Source organism: Xiphophorus couchianus, chromosome 11 (assembly GCF_001444195.1).
Source record: "Xiphophorus couchianus chromosome 11, X_couchianus-1.0, whole genome shotgun sequence".
NCBI classification, from domain to species: domain Eukaryota; kingdom Metazoa; phylum Chordata; class Actinopteri; order Cyprinodontiformes; family Poeciliidae; genus Xiphophorus; species Xiphophorus couchianus.
The window spans coordinates 14,111,778-14,133,020 of record NC_040238.1 but is presented as its reverse complement, the minus strand read 5'-3'; the positions used below and the strand labels follow the sequence as shown (position 1 = coordinate 14,133,020).

Here is a 21,243-nt window from a genome sequence, read left to right as displayed (position 1 = left end):
ACAGCTAAACTCTTCCTGCCAGCAAGATGTTCTCCAGAAACCTGGAGAACGTCCATGATTGGCTGTTTGTTACCATGTGGTTCAGGTTTCAGTGAAAACACATCTAAAGTTCTTAAAGGAGGTTTGGTGTTGAGCCGTGTGAGAAAACGGATCTTCTTGGTACCATGAAGGATGGACAACAGCTGGAGTCACAAACACTTTAATTCTGACACAAAAACATCAAAACATCCAAACTAATGAGGTCCGGAAGGAGAAACGACCTGAGATTAAAATAAATTTTAAAAGCAGGAACACTAGAACTGGTCCGACCAGAACTACAACCTATCCGACTGAGAGCGGCTCACTCACAGCTTCTGAAGCAAGGTTGGGTTAAAATGTTTATAATCCACCTTTAATCCCAGTCTCCCAATCCTAATCTGACATTGGTGAAGACAAACCTGTGGAAGTTGACAGGTCTATCAGATGCATCTTCTAGAGCAATGAAAGTCCAATCCATGATCTCACCAGCTTCCTGCCTGGAGCAATGCTTCATGGGACATGTTCAGGTAACTTATGATCAATGGAAACTGTTAAACACAACAACTCCTCTTCATTTCTGTAGAGGAAGACCCAGGGACCCGTTTCCAGATCCTGTCTCTGCTTCATCACACCAGAACCAAAGAAATGGGTCACCAACAGGACTCTGTAGTACTCCTCTGCCAGTAAAACCCAGCCCTTTGATTCCGGTGTTTTTGGACCAGAAGAAACGGCTCTGGAGAGAAACATGGCTGTAAATCTTCATCACCAGACGGCTGAAACTTAGTCTGTTGATAAAGTTGTATCGGATCAACACTCAGGAGTCACTGAGGAGGTTCAGGGCAACGTGTCAACGGGTTGAGCAAAAAGTTGCTCATCTTCAAAGACGATCCGTGAAGATGAGCACAGATCGTCTTTGAAGATGAAAAGGTCCTAGAAGATGATCCGTGAAGACTTGGATTCATTCTCCATCTGCAGCTCCCTTGCTACCTTCTCGGCCGCCTCCTGCTCGTCCTCTCCACCTCCTTCCTTCCTAAGTATTGTTAATGGCCACCAGAGGGAGCCATTTCTTCTGTCCTGGTGCACTGTTCGTTCCGCTGGCCAGCAGCAGGGGGCTCCTTTGTCTCCTGTCAGGAAGTAGAGTAGGGCGTTGAGCCAGGCGTTGCAGGAGGCCAGAGGCCTGGTGACCTTGTAGCAGATGGAGACGGCCTTCATTGCATTGCAGCCGCCGAGCTGCCCCCGCCGCAGGAGCAGGAACAACGTCCGGGTCACATGGAAGGGCAGGAAGCAGAGCGCAAACAGCAGCGTGATGGTTACGATGGTTTTAATGGATTTGCGCCGCCTCCGGATGTAGTGGGAGTACTGTGATCCAGAGATGGAGACTGAAGTTCTGTCCCGATCTCGACCTCCTTCAACTGCTCCGTCCCCAGCTGCTGCGTCATCGCCGCCCTCTATTGAACTAGGTGGAGACCGCAGGCTCTGAAATATTGTCCGGACCACCTGAGAGTAGCACCAAGCGATGATGACGAAGGGGACAAAGAAGCCCAGCAGGTGAAGGACAATGCCGTATGGGACATATTCAGGAAAGTCCTTATCGACTGCATCATCCCAACAGTTCACATACTTCTCCTCAGTCCTGTTGTCTCCAAACCTTGTCCCCTCAGGTCCAGCTGCTCCAGAACCTCTTCTAGTAACGTCTCCTGTCTGGGCAAACCTGAAGATAGGACAGGTCAGAACGAAGACCACCACCCACACCGAGGCGCAGGTCGCCTTCACCACCCGCTTGCTTTCCAGAGTGATGGTCCTCATTGGATGGCAGATCCCCAGGTACCTGTAGACACATCAATAGTTGGCTTACATAACCTCATTCTAACTCCATCAGGGACTTACTGCTGATGACAGACAAATACTCTTTAATCTGCTCTCAAGTAATGAACAGTTTCAGCAATGGACCACTGCAACGTCTGTTTATACCAAACCAAGACAGAACCCCCCAACTCTACTTAGGCCCATCAATGTGACCCCATTAAACTCCAATAAGTGGTTTCTGATGTTTCTATGAGATATTTTTCATGTCTGCTGACCTTCAGGTGCTCCAGTACCTGCCTGTAAAGCCCAACAGACACTCCATAACTACACCTTATAATCTGTCCACACCACACACTATCAGAAATCATCAAGGTCTTGAATGTTGATGTGTTTATTCATCTCTCGCTCTGTCCTGCTTCTCTACAAGTAAAAAACACCTGGATACTGGAACTCCTCAGCTGTTTGCAGAGACTCAACATGGCCTGTAGGGAAAGAAGTGCAATCTGGTGTTTGTGGGGAATAAAGACCATAACTTCCTGTAAACATCTGAAATCCATGAATGCTCCAAACTGCCTCTAAAACTTGCAACTGCCTATTTTAACAGTTTGAACACCAGGTATACCTTAATATGAATTAATCCAAACAACAGAAACTGTCTGGTACTACTGCAGAAGCACTTTGGCTGCAGCCAATTGGTACCTCAACAATCTGTGACTAGTTGAAGGTCCACAGTATTCCACCTCTTACCAGTTATGGGACCAGATCTAAACATTGTAACCACCATAACTACAGGCAGGACCTCATCATGTGAATAAAAGCAAACGACTCCATAACTACGCCTTATAATCTGTCCACGAACCTCATAAACAGGACGAGGAGGAGGCAGACGTTCTGAAGAGTCCAACCAGAGACAGTTGGACTCTTCAGAAGTTCAGGAAGTGATCAGTACTGTAAAAATAAACTAACAGGCAATACAACCTAAGGTTATACTTTTAATACCTTCCAGTTTACTGCAGAGTTTTATGTTTTCTGTTGTCTAACTTCTTCGTAATGAATGGATGATAATTAATATGGATGGAAACCAAACAAATACTGCAGAACAAACATTTTCTGGATTTTCAGCAAGATTTCCAGCTTCTTTCATTAAAACTGACTGGCAGCAGTTCTACTGACAGACCTGGGCTCATTGACCCAATGGTCCGTCCAACGGGGTCACGCACTGTCAGAGTTAACAGCGTGTGACTAAACCGTCATTAAGCTTCCAACGGAGGAAAACACTTTGGAAAATTACAGTGAAAGGAAATCCACAGGGAGTCAGTGGCTGACCAGCAACACGCTGTTGACTGAACTGACCCAGAAGACCAGAACCCAGCAAATAACAAAGGGTTCCTCAAGTCAGAAGATTTTCAAAAAAGAAAAGAAAACCCATTCAGAGTATTTTCCACGCAGCTTTCTAGAATCCTTCAGGAAATGAGTTCAGGTTGTTCAGCAGTTTTTCCACTTTAATACTAAACTCAGCTGGTAAAATGGGCTAAGGTTCCCATGTCTTCAAGGCTTCTGATTGGCTCAGAGGTTCCCCTGTCTTCAAGGCTTCTGATTGGCTCAGAGGTTCCCGTGTCTTCAAGGCTTCTGATTGGCTCAGAGGTTCCTTGTCTTCAAGGCCTCTGATTGGCTCAGAGGGCCATACACCCTCAGACGTTTCACAGCTACTGTCCACTAGTGACTTACAGTTCAAAGGTAAAAATCATCAAAAATTAACAATACCAAGAATTGGTACACAAACTGTCCATGAACATGGGCAGGTGTACCTTCCTGGGAGGAAGGGGCGGAGCTTGTTAAATCACCTGAATGAGTAGGAATAATTCAGAGAGAAACAGAAATACTTCAAGGCATTAAAGGAACTTTCAATGTTTCCAATTAAACTTTCAATGTTTCCAATTAAAAGGTTCTCCTGAATTTTGGTTTTATTGACTGGAACCAGTGGTGCAAAAAGTGGGAATGCTAAATATGCTATGCTTAGGGGCGCTGCACTAGAAGGGCGCCACAGTCGTGGTTGAAAAATTACTTACATTTCTGTACTTCACATTTGTTTGTGCATGTGTAAATGATAAGATCAGTAGCAGAGGCATACGGGGGCTGAAATGTGTCTGCATTCACATCAGAAAACGGTTTCGCCCCTGACTGGAACCCACAGCTTCATCAGGTAGAGCATCTTACCTGTGCACAGAGATGCAGGTGAGGAAGAAGATGGAGCAGTAGAGGTTGAAGTAGAAAAGGAATCGTACGAGGCGGCACATGAAGTCCCCGAACACCCAGTGGTCCCTCAGCACGTAGCTCGCCACCAGGAAGGGCAGCGACAGGCCATACATCAGGTCTGTGGTAGCCAGGTTCACCATGTAGATCAGAGATGTGTTCCAACGCCGCCCACCGCCGCCGCCGCCACCACCATGGGGCCGGCACGACCGCACCAGAACCACCGAGTTCAGCACCAGGCTGAACAGGAAGGTCAGGGAGTAGCAAACGGGCAGGAAGACGTACTTGTAGGATTCATCGATGCTGCAAGAAGACGGAGGCAGGGTGGAGGAGGTGGAGGAGGCAGAGAGGGTGGAAGTGTTGAGGCTCGCCACAGCCAGGTAGTTGATGCGTGGAGTGGTGCTGGAGACCCGGTCCAGACCCATCACGAACCTCTGAGGGTTAAAGGTCAACCCGATCTGAATCCACTGGCATTGTAGCACACAAGTTCCATCTATCTGTCTATCTGTCTATCTATCTGTCTGTCTATCTGTCTATCTGTCTATCTGTCGGTACCTGGTGGCGGACCGATCCAGACCTGTTGGACACAGAAACAGCCTCATTAGTGGTTGCAGCTTGTTGTGCGTCCTGCCGCCGTGTTCTGCTGATGAAGGCTGCGTCTCGCTCCATTAGCTCCTGAATGATTAACGCAGTTTTCCGGAAGCCTCTCCTCCCCGTTCAGCAGGTCGGTTCCAGCTGCTGGAGCGTCTGGGTCAGGGTTACATCCAGAGCCAGTCCAGAATCAGGTTAAACGCTGACGGACAGAAAGCCCTCACAGCTTTGGTGCATTTCTCAGATCAGATTGAAATTCTCTAGACTTCCTGTTCAGTCTGCCAATAATTGTATCAACCAGGCAGTTTCTCATTTCTGTGAACAAATCTCAAATTCCTTTGAGTCGCCGTGGAACTGATTCTCTGCTCATGTCATCACGGTGTACTGTACGGGCTTCTGCTCACTCATCCTGAACATCAATTGAGCAGAAGACTGAACGTCCAAACTGCTTGAACAAGTTGCCATAACAACCATATTTATATATTTTCCTGAACTGGTGAGTCCGGACTTTCTCCAACCAAAGGTGAAGCTTTAAGTCGACAAATGGTGAGCCTTCAGGTTGCCATGGATATAGTGTGTGATGACATCACAGCAGCTGGATGATGGATATGCGATGATGTGATCCAAATCAAACTGGATCACAGTTTGATTCCCAGCAGCGGGAACGTCAGGACGTTTAGGAAAACTGTAATTCCTGTAGAGCTGCATGTTCTCCTGTCTTCTGTTCCCGTTTCTACTTTAGTTTCTCTTTTTTTGCAGTTTTCTTTCTTTATCACAATCACCTGGTCACCATATCACAGTAAAAGTGTAAATGTGAATCTTTCCATTGAAACAATTATTATTTTTAAATACTTCAGATTCCTACAGAGACCCTGTTACCCTGACAGCATGACTCAGCAGTTTGAACCCAGCGAACGGGAGCAGCTCATTCTGACAGATATTCACTTAGAGATGAATGAGATGAATTAAGGAATTTGAGAGAGCAGTTGATTTTCATGACGTTTTAGGAAACCTGTAACTTCAGCAGCTCTGATGATGATCCTCACAGTTCAGGACAATTCCACCAGGGGGCGCATTACTCTAGACCAGGGTGTCAGAAGAGAGGTCCGGGGGCCTTCTGTGGCCCCTGGAGTGATTTTGTGTGGCCCTGATGAACCAACAAGTTGATATTTTAACAGATTTTTTGTATAATTTCATATGATTTGGTTAATGTAAAGGTTGTCTTTTTGTGTCTGTTTTTCCTTCTAGCTGATCCAGCAGCTTGCTTTGTCATTTCATGTAGCGCCCGACCGACCAGCTCTTTCAATATTTAACAGTTTAATAATTTATTTCTGCTTGGCGACAAAATAAAGAGCAGCTCACTGGATGTGGCGACTAACAACGGTTCCTGAACGCCCCACGTTCCGTTTGGCTGATGATTATTAATACCATTGCTGATCAAACTTTGTTTAAATTCAGCTTCAGATTTTCTCAGCCTCCCTCCTCCTCAGATTTGGGTCTGACCTTCATCACCTTCATCATGTCTAAATTATTAATGAGCCAGAATGAAACCAAATCCACAGACTGCAGAGGAAGAGGAGGAGGAAGAAGAGGAAGAGGGGGAGAAGGAGGAAGGCGAAAGAGGACGAAGAGGAGAAGGAAGATGAGGAAGAGGAGGAGGAGGAGGAGGAAGGCGAAAGAGGACGAAGAGGAGAAGGAAGATGAGGAAGAGTAGCTGTAGTCCTGATCATGTTTTATCTTTGAAGTTTCAGGTCACCATCATCATCATCCTCGGATTATTCTGTGATGTTCCTGATGAAGATCTTCTGGAACAACTTTAATCTTCATCACTGTGATCAACACAGACATGATTTATGGTTCTGGTTCTGATCCGTAAATCAGAACCAGAACTTTCCGTTAGAAAGAAGGAAACTCAGCTCACCTTCGCTGCCTTCGCCTCTCTGCTTCTCCTCACCTTCATCACCTCAGCAGAAGCAGCTCCTCCTCTTCCTGAGGCCCCGCCCCCCCCCCCCCCCCCCCCCCCCCCCCCATCATCATCATCATCATCATCATCATCAGCTGTGATCCGGCGGCGCTGAATGATCCCAGCCTCCCTGAACGCCTCCTGGTGATTGTTATCAGAGCAGCAGTTGCAGCACAAACCGGGCCTCGGTTCCAATGGCTGGTTCTGAAACGACGGACCAACAAAGTTCTACTAGGAGGTCCAGAACCTCCTGAAACTGGACCAACAAGAACCGAACAGAACCAAGATACCATTAAAATGATCTGATCCGTTCAGAATCATAGGTTCTGCCTGGTTCTGCTTGGTTCTTCTGGCCCGGAAGAATAGCATCATTTTACTCGTTTCTTCTGACTGAATTCAGAACCGTTCAGACTGTCCATCTGTTATCCGATCTGAAGTGAACCCGGTCCTGCTGGTTCTGATCGGGTTTCCATTGTACTTGGTTCAGAGACATTAAGAACCAGACAGAACCTGAGACGCAGGTCGGTGTCAGAACCTCCAGATGAAATGAGCAGAACCGGGTCAGAATCTCATTTTCCTCCAAATATATTTAATACAGTTTTAAACAGTTTGTTATTATTTATTCATTATATTTAATAAAGTCACAGTGAAACTTTCCTCAGTTTTTCACGTTTGTTCAGATTTTATGAACATAAAATAGAAACATGAATATAGTTTAATATTAAACTTTAACCTGAATCTGATCAGAAATAAACACTGAGTTAAATAAACTTATTGATTCATTTCTAATCAAACTGATTGAGTTCCGGTCTGGGTCGATCAGCGGTTCTCCAGAACCCGCTGAGCACAACCGGAGGTCCGTTATGACCAGGTTCTGGTTCCGTCCAGCCCTTCCAGGTGGTTCTTTTGGACCTTGGTCCGTTGGTTTCCCCCGGGACGGAGAGCAGCATCCTGACCCGACAGTAGCTCGGCCCGGTTCTGGTTTTGGAGTCAGGTCAGGTCCTGGACGTCCAGCAGCATGGCGTCCTGCTTGGTCCTCAGCTGGTCCCGGACCAGCAGTTGGGCCACCAGCTCTGCGCTCAACGCTGGAAGGGAAACATCAGAGCTGTGATTTCTGTTTTTCTACTGGTTCATTGAATGCCACTTGCCTAGCTTAGAGACAACAGGTGTCGTCATGGTAACCAACTGGAGCTGAAATCTGTTAGCGCTGTCAGTCACTATCTCTCTCTGCTACCTGCAGCTAGCAAAGCCATCGCTAATGGTGCATAAACAGTAAGTTCTCCACCATCAGTACTGGACAGCGCTAAGCCCCGCCTCCCAGCTCTGATTGGTTGTTTTTGGTTTATTTCAGCAGGTCAGGGAGGAGGATCTCTGATTATCTCAAAACAAACATGGAGGCGGATCAATAAATCTGTAAGAAAATATATTTTTATCAATTTAACTTCCTGCTGGAACTGAGAGGTTATCCTGAGATTTACACCAGATGAGGGAACCGGATCAGAACTGGTTCTGACCTGGTCCTGACCCGGTTCTCCTCCAGCTCTGACCGGGTTCTCACCGTGGACCTCCTGCTGCAGCGCCCCCCGCAGGCCGATCAGCTGCGTCTCGCTCAGATCCTGCAGCTCTCTGTGCTCCAGATGTTTCCGCTGGGCGACACCACTGCAGCTGGCCTGGCTCTGACACACACACACAGACACACACACACACACGGTGAGCAGCTGTGCCTCTGGTTCTGACCCGGTTGGTTCCGGACCGGTTGTTACCTCCTGCTGCCTCTGCTCAGCCAGCAGATCGTCTCTCAGCGCTCTCAGAGCTGCTGCCACTTCCTGTTTCAACCCGCTGCCATGGCAACCATTGTGTCCTGCTCCCATGGGAACCTGAGGGGCCCGGAAGGTCAGAGGTCAGCAAACTGCAAAGCAAACATAACTTTGGTATTCTGGAGATGTGACACAGGTCAAAGGTCAGATTAATCATGATGATGATGGTAATGAACCTTCCTCTCAGCTCCTTCCTCCTCATCATCATCCTCGCTGTCGCTGTTGTTAATGAAGCAGAGTTGCAGGTTCCGGTGGTTCAGCCTGGAACACAGGTCAGAGGTCAGAGGTTAACAGAGAGGAAGTCCAGCTTTCTGCTGCTTAGATCCATCAGGAGGTCATCGACCCACAAAGTCACTGAATACAGAGGATCTGATTGGCCAGGACAGTGAGGGACGGGGCTAGAAAGCGATGGATTCAGGGACAGGGAAAAGAACCAGAGGTTCTGTCTGGTTCTGTTTAATCTTCATCACTCAGATGAAGATTAAACAGAATCTAAAAGAACTTTTCAGGAGAAAAGTTCTGTTATTATTTTTACCGTGACGTGGAGACGGCGACTCGTCCACTCCTGACGTCTTCCTCCTCTTCCTCCCAGACGTTCTCCGTCCTCAGACCCGTCCTCCTCTGGAGACACAGAACCAGAACCTTCAGTCCGACCCAAACTCCAGAAACACACTCTTCAGTTCTGATGGCTGGTTCTGAAATGATGGACCAGGAAAAGTTCTGCTAGGAGGTCCAGAACCTCCTGAAACCGGACCAACAAGAACCGAACAGAACCGAAATAAGATCACCATGTCCCTGCTCTAACTGCTGGGCATCATGGGAAATGTAGTCCTCAGCAAACAGACCTCTGATGATGATGGTGATGATGATGATGATGATGATGATGATGATGATGATGATGTGACCTTCCTTACCTTCTCCCTCCTCTCCTGCTCCTGCTTCTCCAGCTCAGCGATCCGCTGGCTCAGCTCCTCCCAGTGCATGATGGGAAACTCCTGGTGTTCCACTGGGATGTGATTAGGATCCTTCTCCTTCTCCTCCTCTGCTGGTTCTGTTCCTCCCTCCATCCTCCTGGAAACCAACCAATCAGAACCTCAACCAACAGATTTAATTACATTATTATGAACTAAACTTTTAAAATATCTACCTATCTAATCTATTCAAATCTAATCTAATCTAATCTGTAGTAATCTATCGGGTTGAACCCTCCAGATCCAGCGGGGTGTGTCGCTCCTCTCCCCCCGCCTCCGGTCGCCTCTCCTCGGCCGCATGTTGTTTACCAGCAGCGGGGGAAGCTCCGGAGCTCTGACCCACCTCGGAGTCACATCCAGGCGGCTGCGGATCTCCTCGACATGCCGCCGTCCCACCGCGGGCCCCGCAGCCCCGCGGGGACCCGCTGCGTGTCTTTGCTCCCGCGCCACGCGAAGCGTCGCAGTTTTTGTCTCACGGAAACATTGGAGGAAAGTTTGCTTGAAGAGTTGTGGGAGCGGGCCTGGAGGAAGGCTGGAGCCTCCTCTTCCTCCTCCTCTTCCTCAGGCCTCCGCCCACAGACATCCTGCAGGAGGAGGAAGAGGCGCAGAGAGAGAGAGACCTGACTGCAGCTTCAGAGGAAAACACAGGAAATAATCAGTTATTATTCCCACTCAGCAGCTGGTGGGGAGTGGCAGCATCGTGATGAGGGCTGGGTTCTGCCATGTTAATGACTGCTGAGCAGCACAGCGCTAGAACCGGATTAAACTGTATTTATTTACGTTTGTTTAACATGACAACTTCATAAAATTAATAAGATTAACTTTGATTTTTAATAACAAATGTATTTATTTTTTTAAAACTGGAGCACCTCTTTTATTTTTTTTCTAATCTATTTAAAAAACAAATCGGATCTGTCAACATTTTGAATAAACAAATAATTCCTTGTTTCACCATCTAAATGAATTAATTTAGTTTTAGCTACTTCTTATAATTGTGTTGTAGCTTCTTTGTCTTATGTTTATTATTGTTTTGTATTGATTCATCTTTTTGCATTTATTCACACAATTTATGAATTTAACCCTCTTTGTTTTTAGCGGCACTAATTGAGAATGTTTTCTGATTGTGACGCATTTACAGGAATATTATTGATTAAATTAAATTAAACTTAATTAAATTAAATTCATCTGGTTTGGAGGAAACGGGTCGCAGAACAGGTCCAGAACTATTCCAGAACTCAACAGAAAATAAACTGTGAACTGAGAGGCTGACTGGACTAGACCCGGTACCGAGCCCAACAGAACGCAGCAGAACCTGGAGGATCGCTGGGAGGGTTTACTGGATCCGGGTTCTGGTTCCGCCCAGGCGGTGAAGCGTTACCGGACCCCATGTCGAGTTTCACAGATTCACTGACGGCTGGGCGCAGATGGACGGTGATGCGTTCAGGGACCCGGAGACGTTCCTGAATCTCACTGCTGGGCCGAGCCTGAAACTCCCGGCTCCGGTTCCGAACCTCATGCAGGCTCAGCTGCAGCAGGATTTCTGTCACCAGCTCACTGCTTGTTTGTTGACGTTTGGTTCTGATAAAAATCTCTCCATAATCAACTTCAGGTTTATTATATAAATACACGTTGTCATGGAGATTGTTCTGACGCTGATCCAGCAGATGCTGGATAAAGCAATACACACTTTTCTATTCTTTAACTACTTCTGCCTGATTTATGGAGATTTACAGGAAATGTGATCTGAAGAAGTGATAAAAATGATTTAGTTTAAATATAACCTGTGAATAAATTCACTCTTGAGTCACTGAGTTTCTCTAGATTTTTATTAATCATTTAGTTTTTTAATTATCATTATCCTTTGCAGCAGGGGTGCCCAAGGTCGGTCCTCGAGTTCGGCATCCTGCATGTTTATTTCTCTCCCTGGTGGTAGTAACGACCTTCTCAGCAGGTCAATGTTCTTCTTAGGCCTCTAATGATCCATTATTTGATCCAGGTGCGTTAAACCAGGGAGAGAACTAAAACACGCAGGGTCCCGGCCCTCCAGGACCGACTTTGGACACCCCTGCTTTACAGAGAGCTGGACTTGGACAGAAACTGTTTACCATAAAACTAAACCAGCAGCTCCTGATGCTTATCGCAGCTGCAGTTCCGCCAGCAGCCACAGAGCGGCGCTGTTTCTCCACTTCCACAACTACCTGTATTTGGTGAAGGACTATATGTTGTAAAAAATCTTCCAAACTGTTATTTTTCTGTTTTTTGGGCTCTTCGGGGGGTCCACTCCGTGTCTGAGGCAAATCTGAAGACCCTTCTCTCCGTGTTCTGGAGAACCAGTTCCGGTTCGGCAGGTTTGGACAGCTGTTTAACAGAATTTGGGTCTGTGGTTGGAGGTTTTACTGCAAAAACAAGTTAGCTGAACAGCTAATCCTGAAAGTCCCGGGCGGGTTTAAAGAGTCCCTGCGGGGAGCAAACAAGCCGTCGGAGGTGAACTTTATCCGGGGACCGAAACTAATCTTTCGTGTTCACATATTTTACTTCGGTTCGGTGTTTTTCCGTTTCTACTGAGGAGCAGCTGGATCGGTTTTGAGGGGATAAATGTCGCTCCAGTCCGTATCCCCGTTCAGATCCGGACGGTTTTTGCGGTGGAAAATGCGGTAAAGCGGGCGAAGCTCCGGCGTTGTGTCCGCTGACGCGGCGGCTCTGACTCTGCTGCCTCCGAGGCCTGCAGGTCGGGCTTCCACCGGGCTACAGTATAGCCCTCACCCGCCGTAGGAGCGTCGGAGGGCGGCTTACCACGCCGCCACCTCTGGGCCTGCGCGTCGAGGGATGGAACGGATGGAAGTGGACCAATGCGCAGGCGCAGGAGGCGGGGCACTACGTAGATCAAACAGCGCCCCCATGATTACCAACGTCAGGTGAGTGGTACTGCAGCCACACAGGAAGCAGCAAATCCCGTAAAATTTTATCTCTAATTTGGTATAAAATGTTTTAATTTTAAAGTTACTATTTTATGTTTGTCTTTTGGGAAAGCAGATTTTGGTTGTGATGGATAAAATAAGATTATCTGTGATTATTTTAAGTCCATAAATGTATTAAAATTAAAAACATGCTCCTGAAAACGAAAAAGAAATTTCATTTTACATTATCGTTCAGGAGTGAATGCTTCAAGTCGACAACTTGATTTAATCTATTGGGTTTTATTAGAAACTTTTACTTCAAATAATAATTAACTGATTTTACTGTACTGTTTAATAACTAGCATCAGTTTGTCTGATTGAATGTAAGGTCGCTCAAGATGTGAATTGGCACTATATAAGTAAAAATGAAAAAGTTGAGAACATGAAGAACATTTTGTCTAGATATTTGCTCCATCAGTCCTCATATTGTATCTTTAGCCTTTATAAAAACAGATTTAAACAAAAGACCAGAACGGCAAAAACGTCTGATTATTCTGTCCAATTAATTAAAATTAATCAGATTTCCTTTCCTTTCTGCATATTAAAATAAATGTTAAAAATATTATTATGACTTTTGTTTTAGCAGCAGTGGGAACAAATGTTGTTTTCCAGTTTCAAGAACAAATTTATACTCATTTGGGTCAAACTGGACCATATTTGGTCAAACTATTGGCTGTGGGGGATCGTTCGATAATGGATCAGTTTTTCCCTTTCCACCCTTCAACATATAAATCAATATAAATATTAGTTTATTATTCATGTTGGATGTATCCAATGTTTGGAGTTGACCAGTGAGTCTCCAGTTTTGTTTCCTGTGTCTCTCAGTGACGGGATGACCGTCTTCAGCCCCGTGTCCTCGGCTCGGTACCGGCGCAGCAGCGTGTCCATCAACCCCTCGCAGGTGGGTTACCATGGTAACACCTCTGAACAGTCAGGCCAGAAAGCCTGGACCTCAACCGGACCCGAGAGTTTGGAGTAGGAGTGGGCAATCCAGGTCCTCGTGGGCTGGTGTCCTGCAACTCCTAGATGTGTCTCAGGTTCAACACTCTTCAATCAAATTGTTGAATCACCTCCTAAGAGCAGTCAGGTTCTCCAGAGTCCTGCTAATGACCTCATTATTTGACTCGGGTGTGTTGAAGTAGAGACACATGTAAAGGGTTGCAGGACACCGGCCCACCTCTGGTCTGGAGCAACTACGTTACGCGGCCACTAGGTGGCAGCAGGCTGAACCAGAGGAGGTTAAATCCAGTCAATTTTCCCTTTGGTGCAGTGAACATTTCCCAGTCTAATGTCCTCTGTGTCACATGCCCTCAGGTCGTCCCCTTGTCTCCGTTCTCCCTGAGTGGGGACAGACTGGACCACAAGAGGCCGGTGAGTCAGGGTCGGGGTCAAAGTTCACTGGGTTTCCCATGATCCTCTCTGAGGGACTGACTGAGTGGACTTTGTGTTTGAAACAGGAGGAGAACATGGAGACCATGCTCCGAGGGAACATCCACAGACTCAGGTATCGCTCAGCCTGCCGGCCATGACCTTTGACCTGCAAGCTGTGATGTCTGACCTTTCAGGGACTCACCGCTGCTCTGCTTCTGCCTCCCAGTGCTTCCAGTCTTGTTCCAGCGCCTCCAGGAAGCCTGTGGGAGGACCACACCTCCACGGTGAGTTCCTCCGCTCTTATTTTGAAGGAAGAAGCCGTTTCCTGTCAGGTGGTTTGCTCATTTTACCCAAAGAAGCTCCAGGGTTTACACTGAGTCCCAATCTTGATCCAGATTTACTCTCTCTTTCACTGATCAGGTAAACTGGTTTCAGGTTAGAGAAGATCGATTCTGTTCAGAGAAACTCAAACCGATTCAAGGTTTTAATCTGGGATTATGATCTAGGTTAATCTGGATCAAATTACATGATTGAACCTACCTGGATTTAATCTAGATTAGACTATATCAGATTAATTTAGATTAGTGGGATCTTAAAGTTCAGACTGAATCCAGTTTTGAGTGTTCAGACAATGAGAATAATCCTGCTAAGGTTCTCAATAAATCTAAATAAAATATAGCACAATATAATTTTCAGGATGACTCTGGATTTAATCCAGATCAAACAGCCGGATTCCGGCAGAATCTGGATTAGGTTTTTGATCAATATAAACTCATATTAGTTAGACTAATTTACGTCAGTTTGAAGGTATTGAGTAATATCTCAATACCTTCAGGAATCCTGATTAGACCCGATTTAAAGCAGATTTATTGGATTACATCCCTGAAACTAAGTCCAGATTAGGATTCATATGTGGTTTAGATGATCAGGATTCATGAATATTGAGGGGTTAAAGTGTTTAAACAGAGTCTGATAATCCAGATTACACTCTGACCCATTGTGTGTCCTGCAGTGGTTTCCGTCTCAGGACAGCGGTGTCACACCCAACTCGTCGCCCAGCCCGACCCGGAGATTCAGGTTCTGATCTGGTTTTGTCTGGATCTCAAGTGTGAGGCGCTACTCTGATTCCTTTTTTTTGTGTGTTTGACCCACAGACCCGCCGGCGCCACCAGACCCGCCGGCGCTGTAAGATGGCCGCTGCTGACGCCCCTGAAGAGGAAAGGTAGCGCCGTTCCAGTCCAGATGCCTCCAGGACCAGAATCTGGACCGGCTCGCTAACTGGCTTCTGTTTTACAGGTGGTGTTGATTCGGACGGGCCACCGAAGAAGCTGTTTGTTGCCGGGGTAACGGACCCTGCCCACCGTGGCAGCAGCTACACCGTCAGGTGAGGCTCAGCGCAGACGCTCAGGTGAGGTCAGTCAGTCCTGAACTCATCGTCCTCTCCGTCCTCCGCAGCGTCTCCCAGGCAACGGTGGACGCTCCGCCTGTAGGGGGTGTTGGCCCCCAGCCCCGCCCACTGACCCTGTCCCCACCCCCTACCTTCTCCCCTCACCAGCACCCCTAGAGCCCCACCCCCAGCGCATCACCACCACCTGGTTTCTGTCCAATCAGCTGCCAGCATCACTGTAAGCCACTTCCTGCAGACGTGCTCAGCGGCTCCCCCTGCTGGCCACTCCACCGCCTGGCTGGGGATGGAGGAATGGGGTCAGGGGTCACGCTGGATGTGTCCCCAGGAGGAAACACGTCGCCACGGCGCTGTCATGGCCCGGACTGACCCGGAACAGGTCTGCTCCTGACCTTTGACCCGGAATGACCCAGGCACTGGAGGCACCAGACCAGAACTCACAGGTTCTGATGGACACAACTCCGTCTCAGCTCCAGAGCCATTCTGGGTCACAACCGGGACAGAACCGGTCTCTGTGTTAATCAAACATCTTGTATTAAAAAGTGGTTCTGGTTCTGCTGCATTAATCCCGTTTCCATGACGACGTTCTGCTCAGTTCCGTTTCCAGGAGTTCTGGTCCAACCCAGACAGTTCTGCTCAGTCCTCTGATGAACCAGACATTGACTAGGCCGTTCTGTCTGGGTCCTGGTTCTGTTGGTGACCCGGTCCGGTGCCAAACCATGACCACACCACCGAACTTCGCAGGGTTTGGTTCTGTCCGCTCTGACCTTTGACATCGGACTGGACCTTCTCAGACGTCTTCCACTCTGGACTCCAGGTGACCTTTGGCCCCACCCAGGCTGCTGGAGCTGGACTTCCTGTTCCCATGACAACGGGGACGTCTGGTGGAACCTCGCCGCTCTGAACCAGAACCGGTTCTGATCTCCCAGAACACCCGACACCATGCGATATTTGCACATCATCATCATCATCATCACCGTCATCCTGATGATTTATGAGCCGCAGCGGCCAGCAGGTGGTGCCGCTGCTTACCTGACCCGACCAGGTTCTGTCTGTCCAGAACCAGGTCCGGTACTTCTTCTGCTTCCAGCTTCTGCACTTTGACAGTTGTACAGTTTTCTACTTCATCCATCGCTGTGCCTGACCCGGTCCGGTTCTGCGGACTGGACCTCCGTTTCTCTCATTCTCTCTTTATTTTCCTGTGAAGATCAGAACCGAGCCGGAGCAGCAGAACCGTTTTGATTCTGTTTTTGCTGCTTGATTCTGGTTCTGATTTATTTCTGGTTCTGTTTCCGTTTTAGAGTCCAATCTCCTTCAGAGAACACGGTTCTGATTAGCTGGGCGGGTTCTGGAGTGAAACAGAACCGACCTGTAGCTTTAACTGGACTTCCTGTGGTTTTCTCTTATTTGCACATTTCCCCTCCATCCTGGTTCTGATAGACCCATGAAGGACTGGTTCTGATGGACCCATTAAGAAGAACCGGTTCTCTAACTGGCTCCAAGTGGAACGCAGGAGAACTGGACCAGAACTTCTGCTTCACAGAAGCTTTCTAAGCCAAAAATAATCGAAGTGGGATTGTGGAAAGTCCTGACCCGATTTCAGGTTCAGTTGGATCAGAACCGCTGTAGCAAAGACAGAAGAACCCGATTCAGTATTAAGTTTGACTCTGGGAGACCAAATGTTCAGACGTTCCCTGATCAGAACCAGACCGGGTTCATCAGATCCTGTTTAATTCGGCTGGTTCTGATGTTCCGGATCAGAACCGTGGAGAACCTGGAGGAATCCCGGCTGACCTTTCTTGAACCAGTTTGAATTGTAGAAGTGAGTTCTGGTTCTGGTCCGGTCTGGGTTTGAAGCGGGGAGATAAAGGGAACTAAAAGCACATCAGTCCTGATTTCACTGTAAATATTTCTGCTTTTCTTTGAGCTCAAAGGAGACGACGTATTTTTCTGATCCATTCCCGGCCCGGTTCCGCCGTGGAGAACCGACCCAATAAATATCATGATATATATTGTTTATAAAAGCTGCCAGTGAAATAAAGTCTGTTCCATCAAACAGAACAATGCTCTCTACTCATAATTTCTTCTGAAGCTAGTTGTTAGCTTAGTGGTATTGCTAACTTTGAAAACATTTAGCTTCCCCTAAATTAATTCTTAACATTAATTTATTGGCTGTTTGTAAACTTTCCGTTGAATAAAATCTCTGTGTGTAGCTTCTGCTAAATACCGTGTTGGATTAGCGCTAGCGTAACTAGCATTTCTGATTACTGCTTTAGGGTTAGCACAGCTAACTTTCAGTTAGCAGTGTCGCCACTGGCCAGATGTTTACATATAGCTGTCTGAAGTTAAACCAGAACCACACTTCTTATGTTTTGGGTCAGAATCAACAGAACTTTTCAGATTGTTTTTCATGAGCTGGAGAGAGAATATGTGAGAGATTTGAACTTTGATTTGAGTTTGGTTAGAAAAAAACGGTTGGGTATATGTAAACTTCTGGTCTCAACAGTACATATAAAATTATTTTCTCCTGCATTAATGAAGCTTTTATTATTTACATATTTCCAAATAAAACAACCAAAACCCCCAGAATGTTAAACATCTGGAAGATGTCCAGATGTTCTGGATGGTCCTCCATGTTAGGAGAAGGAGAAGAAGACGACAGATGTTTGACCCAGAACCAACAGCTGTTTATTAACATCAGATGATCAGACCCAGAATCCAATGGGTCAGTCTGGTTCTGGTCAGGGATTAAATAACCTGCAGCCTCCTCTACAGTAAAACTGAATCCACTGTCCTTTCAAAATAAAGGCCTGTAGGGAGAGGAGGGGGCGGAGCTTCAGCACAGAGGTCAGCGGGACAGCAGAGGAAGGTCACTGGAGTTCATGATGAGGCTGGAGTCCAGGTTCAGGCTCTCTGGGGGGGAACAGGAGAGAACTGTTAGACCGGCTGCAGCTACAGAACCTCCTGGTTCTGGTTAAATGGGTCAGAACCAAACAGCAATGTCTACCCACCCTGGTCAAAGTTCAGCTTTTTGTTGGACGAGCCGTCCCCGAGACCTTCGATGTCCACCAGGTCGCTGTTCACGTCCGAGTCATTCAGAGCGCTGAGCGTGACGTCTGCAGGAGGAAGAGGAGGGTGATGAGGAAGAGGAGGGGGATGGTGAAGAACGTTCAGTCTCGCTCCTCTCTCACCTGCTGTCTTCTGCTTTTTAATGGGCGGGACTAACGACGGGCTGTTCTGCATCCCCGTCGCCATGACGACCTGCGAAGTCGGCACGGTGATCATGGCGGGGGCCGCAGGGACGGGGGCTTGCGCCATGACAACCGCAGCCTTCTTCACGGTTTTCTTGGGGGATTCGGTGGCGATGGGGACTCTGCTGTCCTCGTACAGCTTCCTCTTCACTGTGCTCTTTATCTGAGCGCTGCAGAAGAAGAAGAAGAAGAAGAAGATCAGCCAATCAGCTTCTACCTCACAGAGACAAGCTGGAGATGGGACACAGAGGTCAAGAGGTCATCAGGACTCCACGAAGAAGAAAAAAACATGACAACATCAAGAAAGGAGGAAGACTGAAGGCCTTCAGACACGTGATGACATCAACCTAATGATGACATCGTCCTATACAGCAGGGATCTGTTCTGGACCTGTCGGTTCAGGTTCTGGTTCTGGTCTGTCTCTGTACACGTCAGCTGGGACCTGACCAGCAGCTCAAAGAGGCTTCAGCAGCAGTGGGAAAGCCGCTAATGCTAATAGCAAAGCTAATCTTTCGCTTAGCATTTTTGCTAACTTTGAAAATGCTTAGCGCAGTTAGCTTCCCCTAAATCAATTCTTCTGGACAAATTCCAAAGCGCTGGTTTAATTGGCTGTTTCGGAAACTTTCAGTTCAATACAGTCAGGCGTTAATATTCATGCTCTTATTTTGAAGACACAGCTTTCCCATTTCCTCTCCTCACCATCTTCACATGTGATGTGGTGCAGCAAATGTTTACTCTTTACCCAGAATGCATTGCTGCACAGTAAACAGTTTAAAACCTACTGATGTTCTTGATGCTTTTGGTTAATAAGACAAAATCAACAACAGAATTAGCAAAACTCAACAACTGTAGAGCTTTGATGTAACGCATCACTGACACGTGGTGGGTACCGACATGGCTAAAGTTACCATGTTAGTGCTTAATGTCATCTTCATATAGCATTAGCTTCAACTAAATACTTTGCTGGTGTAGCGCTAGCTTTAGCTAAATATCATGTTGGTGTAGCATTTATAAAGCTGCTGCTGTCACAGTTGAGAGGTCACCATGACGACGGTGCATGCTCCCCCTGCTGGACGCCCAGGGGAACCTGCTGTGGCTCCTTTAACACTTACACAGTGCGCTCTTTGATCACGGTGCTGATGTTGTTGAGGTCGTCTCCGAAGCGACGCACGGCCAGGCGCAGCATCTCGATCTCCGTCTCCGTCCATTTGGCTCTGAGGACGAACACAGCGTCACTTCAGTTTGTCCTGCCGGTACAGAACCGACACGCGGCGCTGTGGAGGAGCTGCCTCCAGAACCGGATCAGACTACGTCAGCTGTTGGACTCAGACCGGAAGTTAGAGGCCTCTCTGGAGTTCCACAGGGATCGATCCTCGTTACACTTCAGCTTCACTTCAAACTGATTTAAAAACCACCATGAAGCCTGAACTGAAACAAGCTGATGGAAACAGGTCTGATACATGGCAGGATGCAGAACTACAGATTTATTTTCCATAACTACTTTAAATCGCTGCTGTTTGCTGTGATTGTGTACAGAGACAGAGGAACGGACAGTTTCCTGATTATTTCAGAGATCTGACTCGTTTTAAAGGCCAGCAGGACGGATTCATGTCAGACAAGAGCTGAGCGTGAGCCGTCATGTCGGTTAAGCTGTGACGATGTGAAGGTGTGAGGGTGAGGCTCACCCTGCAGGGCTGGAGTCCGACACCGGGTGGAGCTGCATGGTCAGTTCGCCCAGCTTGGTGAAAGCTGCTCCAGCTGCAGAAAAGATTTCCCCAACCTGCAGAGAAAACATCCAACTCTTCATCATCATACTCGGTCATCAACATCATCGCTTTTTAAATCACTCAATCCAGTTGTTACATTTGTCACGTGTACAGTGGCTTGCAAGAGTATGTATACCACTTGAACTTTTCTATATTTAGGTCACATTACAACCACAAACATAAATATGTTTCACTGGAGTTTAATGTGAACACAAAGTGTTATACTGCTGTGAAGCAGAAAAAAATATAGTCATCATTCGAAACAATTTACAACTAAAAAACTGAAAAGTTTGATGTATAGAAGTATTCAGCCCCTTTCAGAAGTTCCCTGATGACTGCTAATAACTAAACAGTCCACTAACACTGATGCTATACTATTAGGTAGTGAAAGTGTGGTTAGGAATGGAGTTTAAGTTAGTTATAAAAAAAAAAACACTGAAATATTACTTATTTGTTTACTTTGGTATAAAAACTGAATTGAATGGAGCAAAAGCAGCAACAACACTGGGGATTTATTTCTTTATTATTTAACTCATACATAATGTTAATGTGAGCCGATTTCATCTACAGACTCTGATCATTTGCTTCGTAAAATAACTATTTATCTTCTCCAATCTTTTTTAGTGTTAAAGCCAAAAATATATAATTGCCAAGTTTCTGAATGAGATTCGGTGCGCAGCTGAGAGATTAGCTCTTTAAAAGGTTCGGACACTGAGAATATTAAAGGTTCGGACAGGTGAAAACAGGAGACAGCTTACCTTAGCAGAGGCTGACGTCATTTTAGGAAGTATGTGTTTGTTTGAACGAAATCACAACAAAAACAAAGCTAACACAATAGTTAGCCGCAGTTAGCTTCAGTTAGCCTGCTGCTAGCGGCCCGTCGGCTCCATTTAAGCCTCACTGTGTTTAATTACAAACGGCGGCGGAGTCCCGGAGCTTCGCAGCCTCGCAGCCAATAGGAGGAATCGATGCTGCTGCATTTACATCAAAAAATACATATTTAGGAAAAACATAAAGATCCAGAACAACAATGGCAACCAGACAGGATGTGGCGAACACTGCGCGATTTTACCA

The 21,243-nt window shown here is 46.9% G+C and overlaps 4 protein-coding genes across 10 annotated transcripts; 1 reads left to right on the top strand and 3 right to left on the bottom strand.

Annotated features, from left to right (window-relative positions):
* Positions 1 to 183: 183 nt before the first annotated feature.
* Positions 184 to 7,074, bottom strand: LOC114153778 (P2Y purinoceptor 3). Its single transcript, XM_028032532.1, has 2 exons — positions 4,042 to 7,074; positions 184 to 1,846 (listed from the first exon to the last, which is right to left on the bottom strand). Exons 1-2 carry the CDS (start codon positions 4,500 to 4,502, stop codon positions 949 to 951), a joined length of 1,359 nt encoding a protein of 452 aa, XP_027888333.1. The 5' UTR covers positions 4,503 to 7,074; the 3' UTR covers positions 184 to 948.
* A 126-nt stretch (positions 7,075 to 7,200) lies between these two features.
* On the bottom strand, positions 7,201 to 10,019 carry LOC114153779 (schwannomin-interacting protein 1). Of its 6 annotated transcripts, none has more exons than XM_028032533.1 (7): positions 9,763 to 10,013; positions 9,363 to 9,519; positions 8,984 to 9,069; positions 8,625 to 8,709; positions 8,395 to 8,508; positions 8,190 to 8,332; positions 7,201 to 7,716 (listed from the first exon to the last, which is right to left on the bottom strand). In XM_028032533.1, the coding sequence occupies exons 2-7, from the start codon at positions 9,513 to 9,515 to the stop codon at positions 7,353 to 7,355; spliced, it is 945 nt and encodes a 314-aa protein (XP_027888334.1). In that variant the 5' UTR covers positions 9,516 to 9,519; positions 9,763 to 10,013; the 3' UTR covers positions 7,201 to 7,352. The 6 variants fall into 6 exon arrangements, with proteins under 6 accessions (XP_027888334.1, XP_027888335.1, XP_027888337.1 ...); XM_028032536.1 differs by having other exon boundaries at positions 7,515 to 7,716; positions 8,190 to 8,328; positions 9,763 to 10,008; XM_028032537.1 differs by having other exon boundaries at positions 7,515 to 7,716; positions 8,190 to 8,307; positions 9,763 to 10,000.
* A 1,469-nt stretch (positions 10,020 to 11,488) lies between these two features.
* Positions 11,489 to 17,213, top strand: LOC114153780 (protein FAM122A). The gene is made up of 9 exons (XM_028032540.1): positions 11,489 to 12,334; positions 13,202 to 13,277; positions 13,691 to 13,747; positions 13,834 to 13,880; positions 13,974 to 14,031; positions 14,760 to 14,824; positions 14,902 to 14,969; positions 15,044 to 15,131; positions 15,203 to 17,213. The coding sequence occupies exons 1-9, from the start codon at positions 12,246 to 12,248 to the stop codon at positions 15,309 to 15,311; spliced, it is 657 nt and encodes a 218-aa protein (XP_027888341.1). The 5' UTR covers positions 11,489 to 12,245; the 3' UTR covers positions 15,312 to 17,213.
* A 604-nt stretch (positions 17,214 to 17,817) lies between these two features.
* Positions 17,818 to 21,232, bottom strand: bacc1 (BPTF associated chromatin complex component 1). 2 transcript variants are annotated; one of them, XM_028032541.1, is made up of 6 exons: positions 20,928 to 21,231; positions 20,089 to 20,183; positions 19,516 to 19,617; positions 18,344 to 18,573; positions 18,164 to 18,268; positions 17,818 to 18,065 (listed from the first exon to the last, which is right to left on the bottom strand). In XM_028032541.1, exons 1-6 carry the CDS (start codon positions 20,946 to 20,948, stop codon positions 18,001 to 18,003), a joined length of 618 nt encoding a protein of 205 aa, XP_027888342.1. In that variant the 5' UTR covers positions 20,949 to 21,231; the 3' UTR covers positions 17,818 to 18,000. The 2 variants fall into 2 exon arrangements, with proteins under 2 accessions (XP_027888342.1, XP_027888343.1); XM_028032542.1 differs by lacking the exon at positions 19,516 to 19,617 and having other exon boundaries at positions 20,928 to 21,232.
* Positions 21,233 to 21,243: the final 11 nt, after the last annotated feature.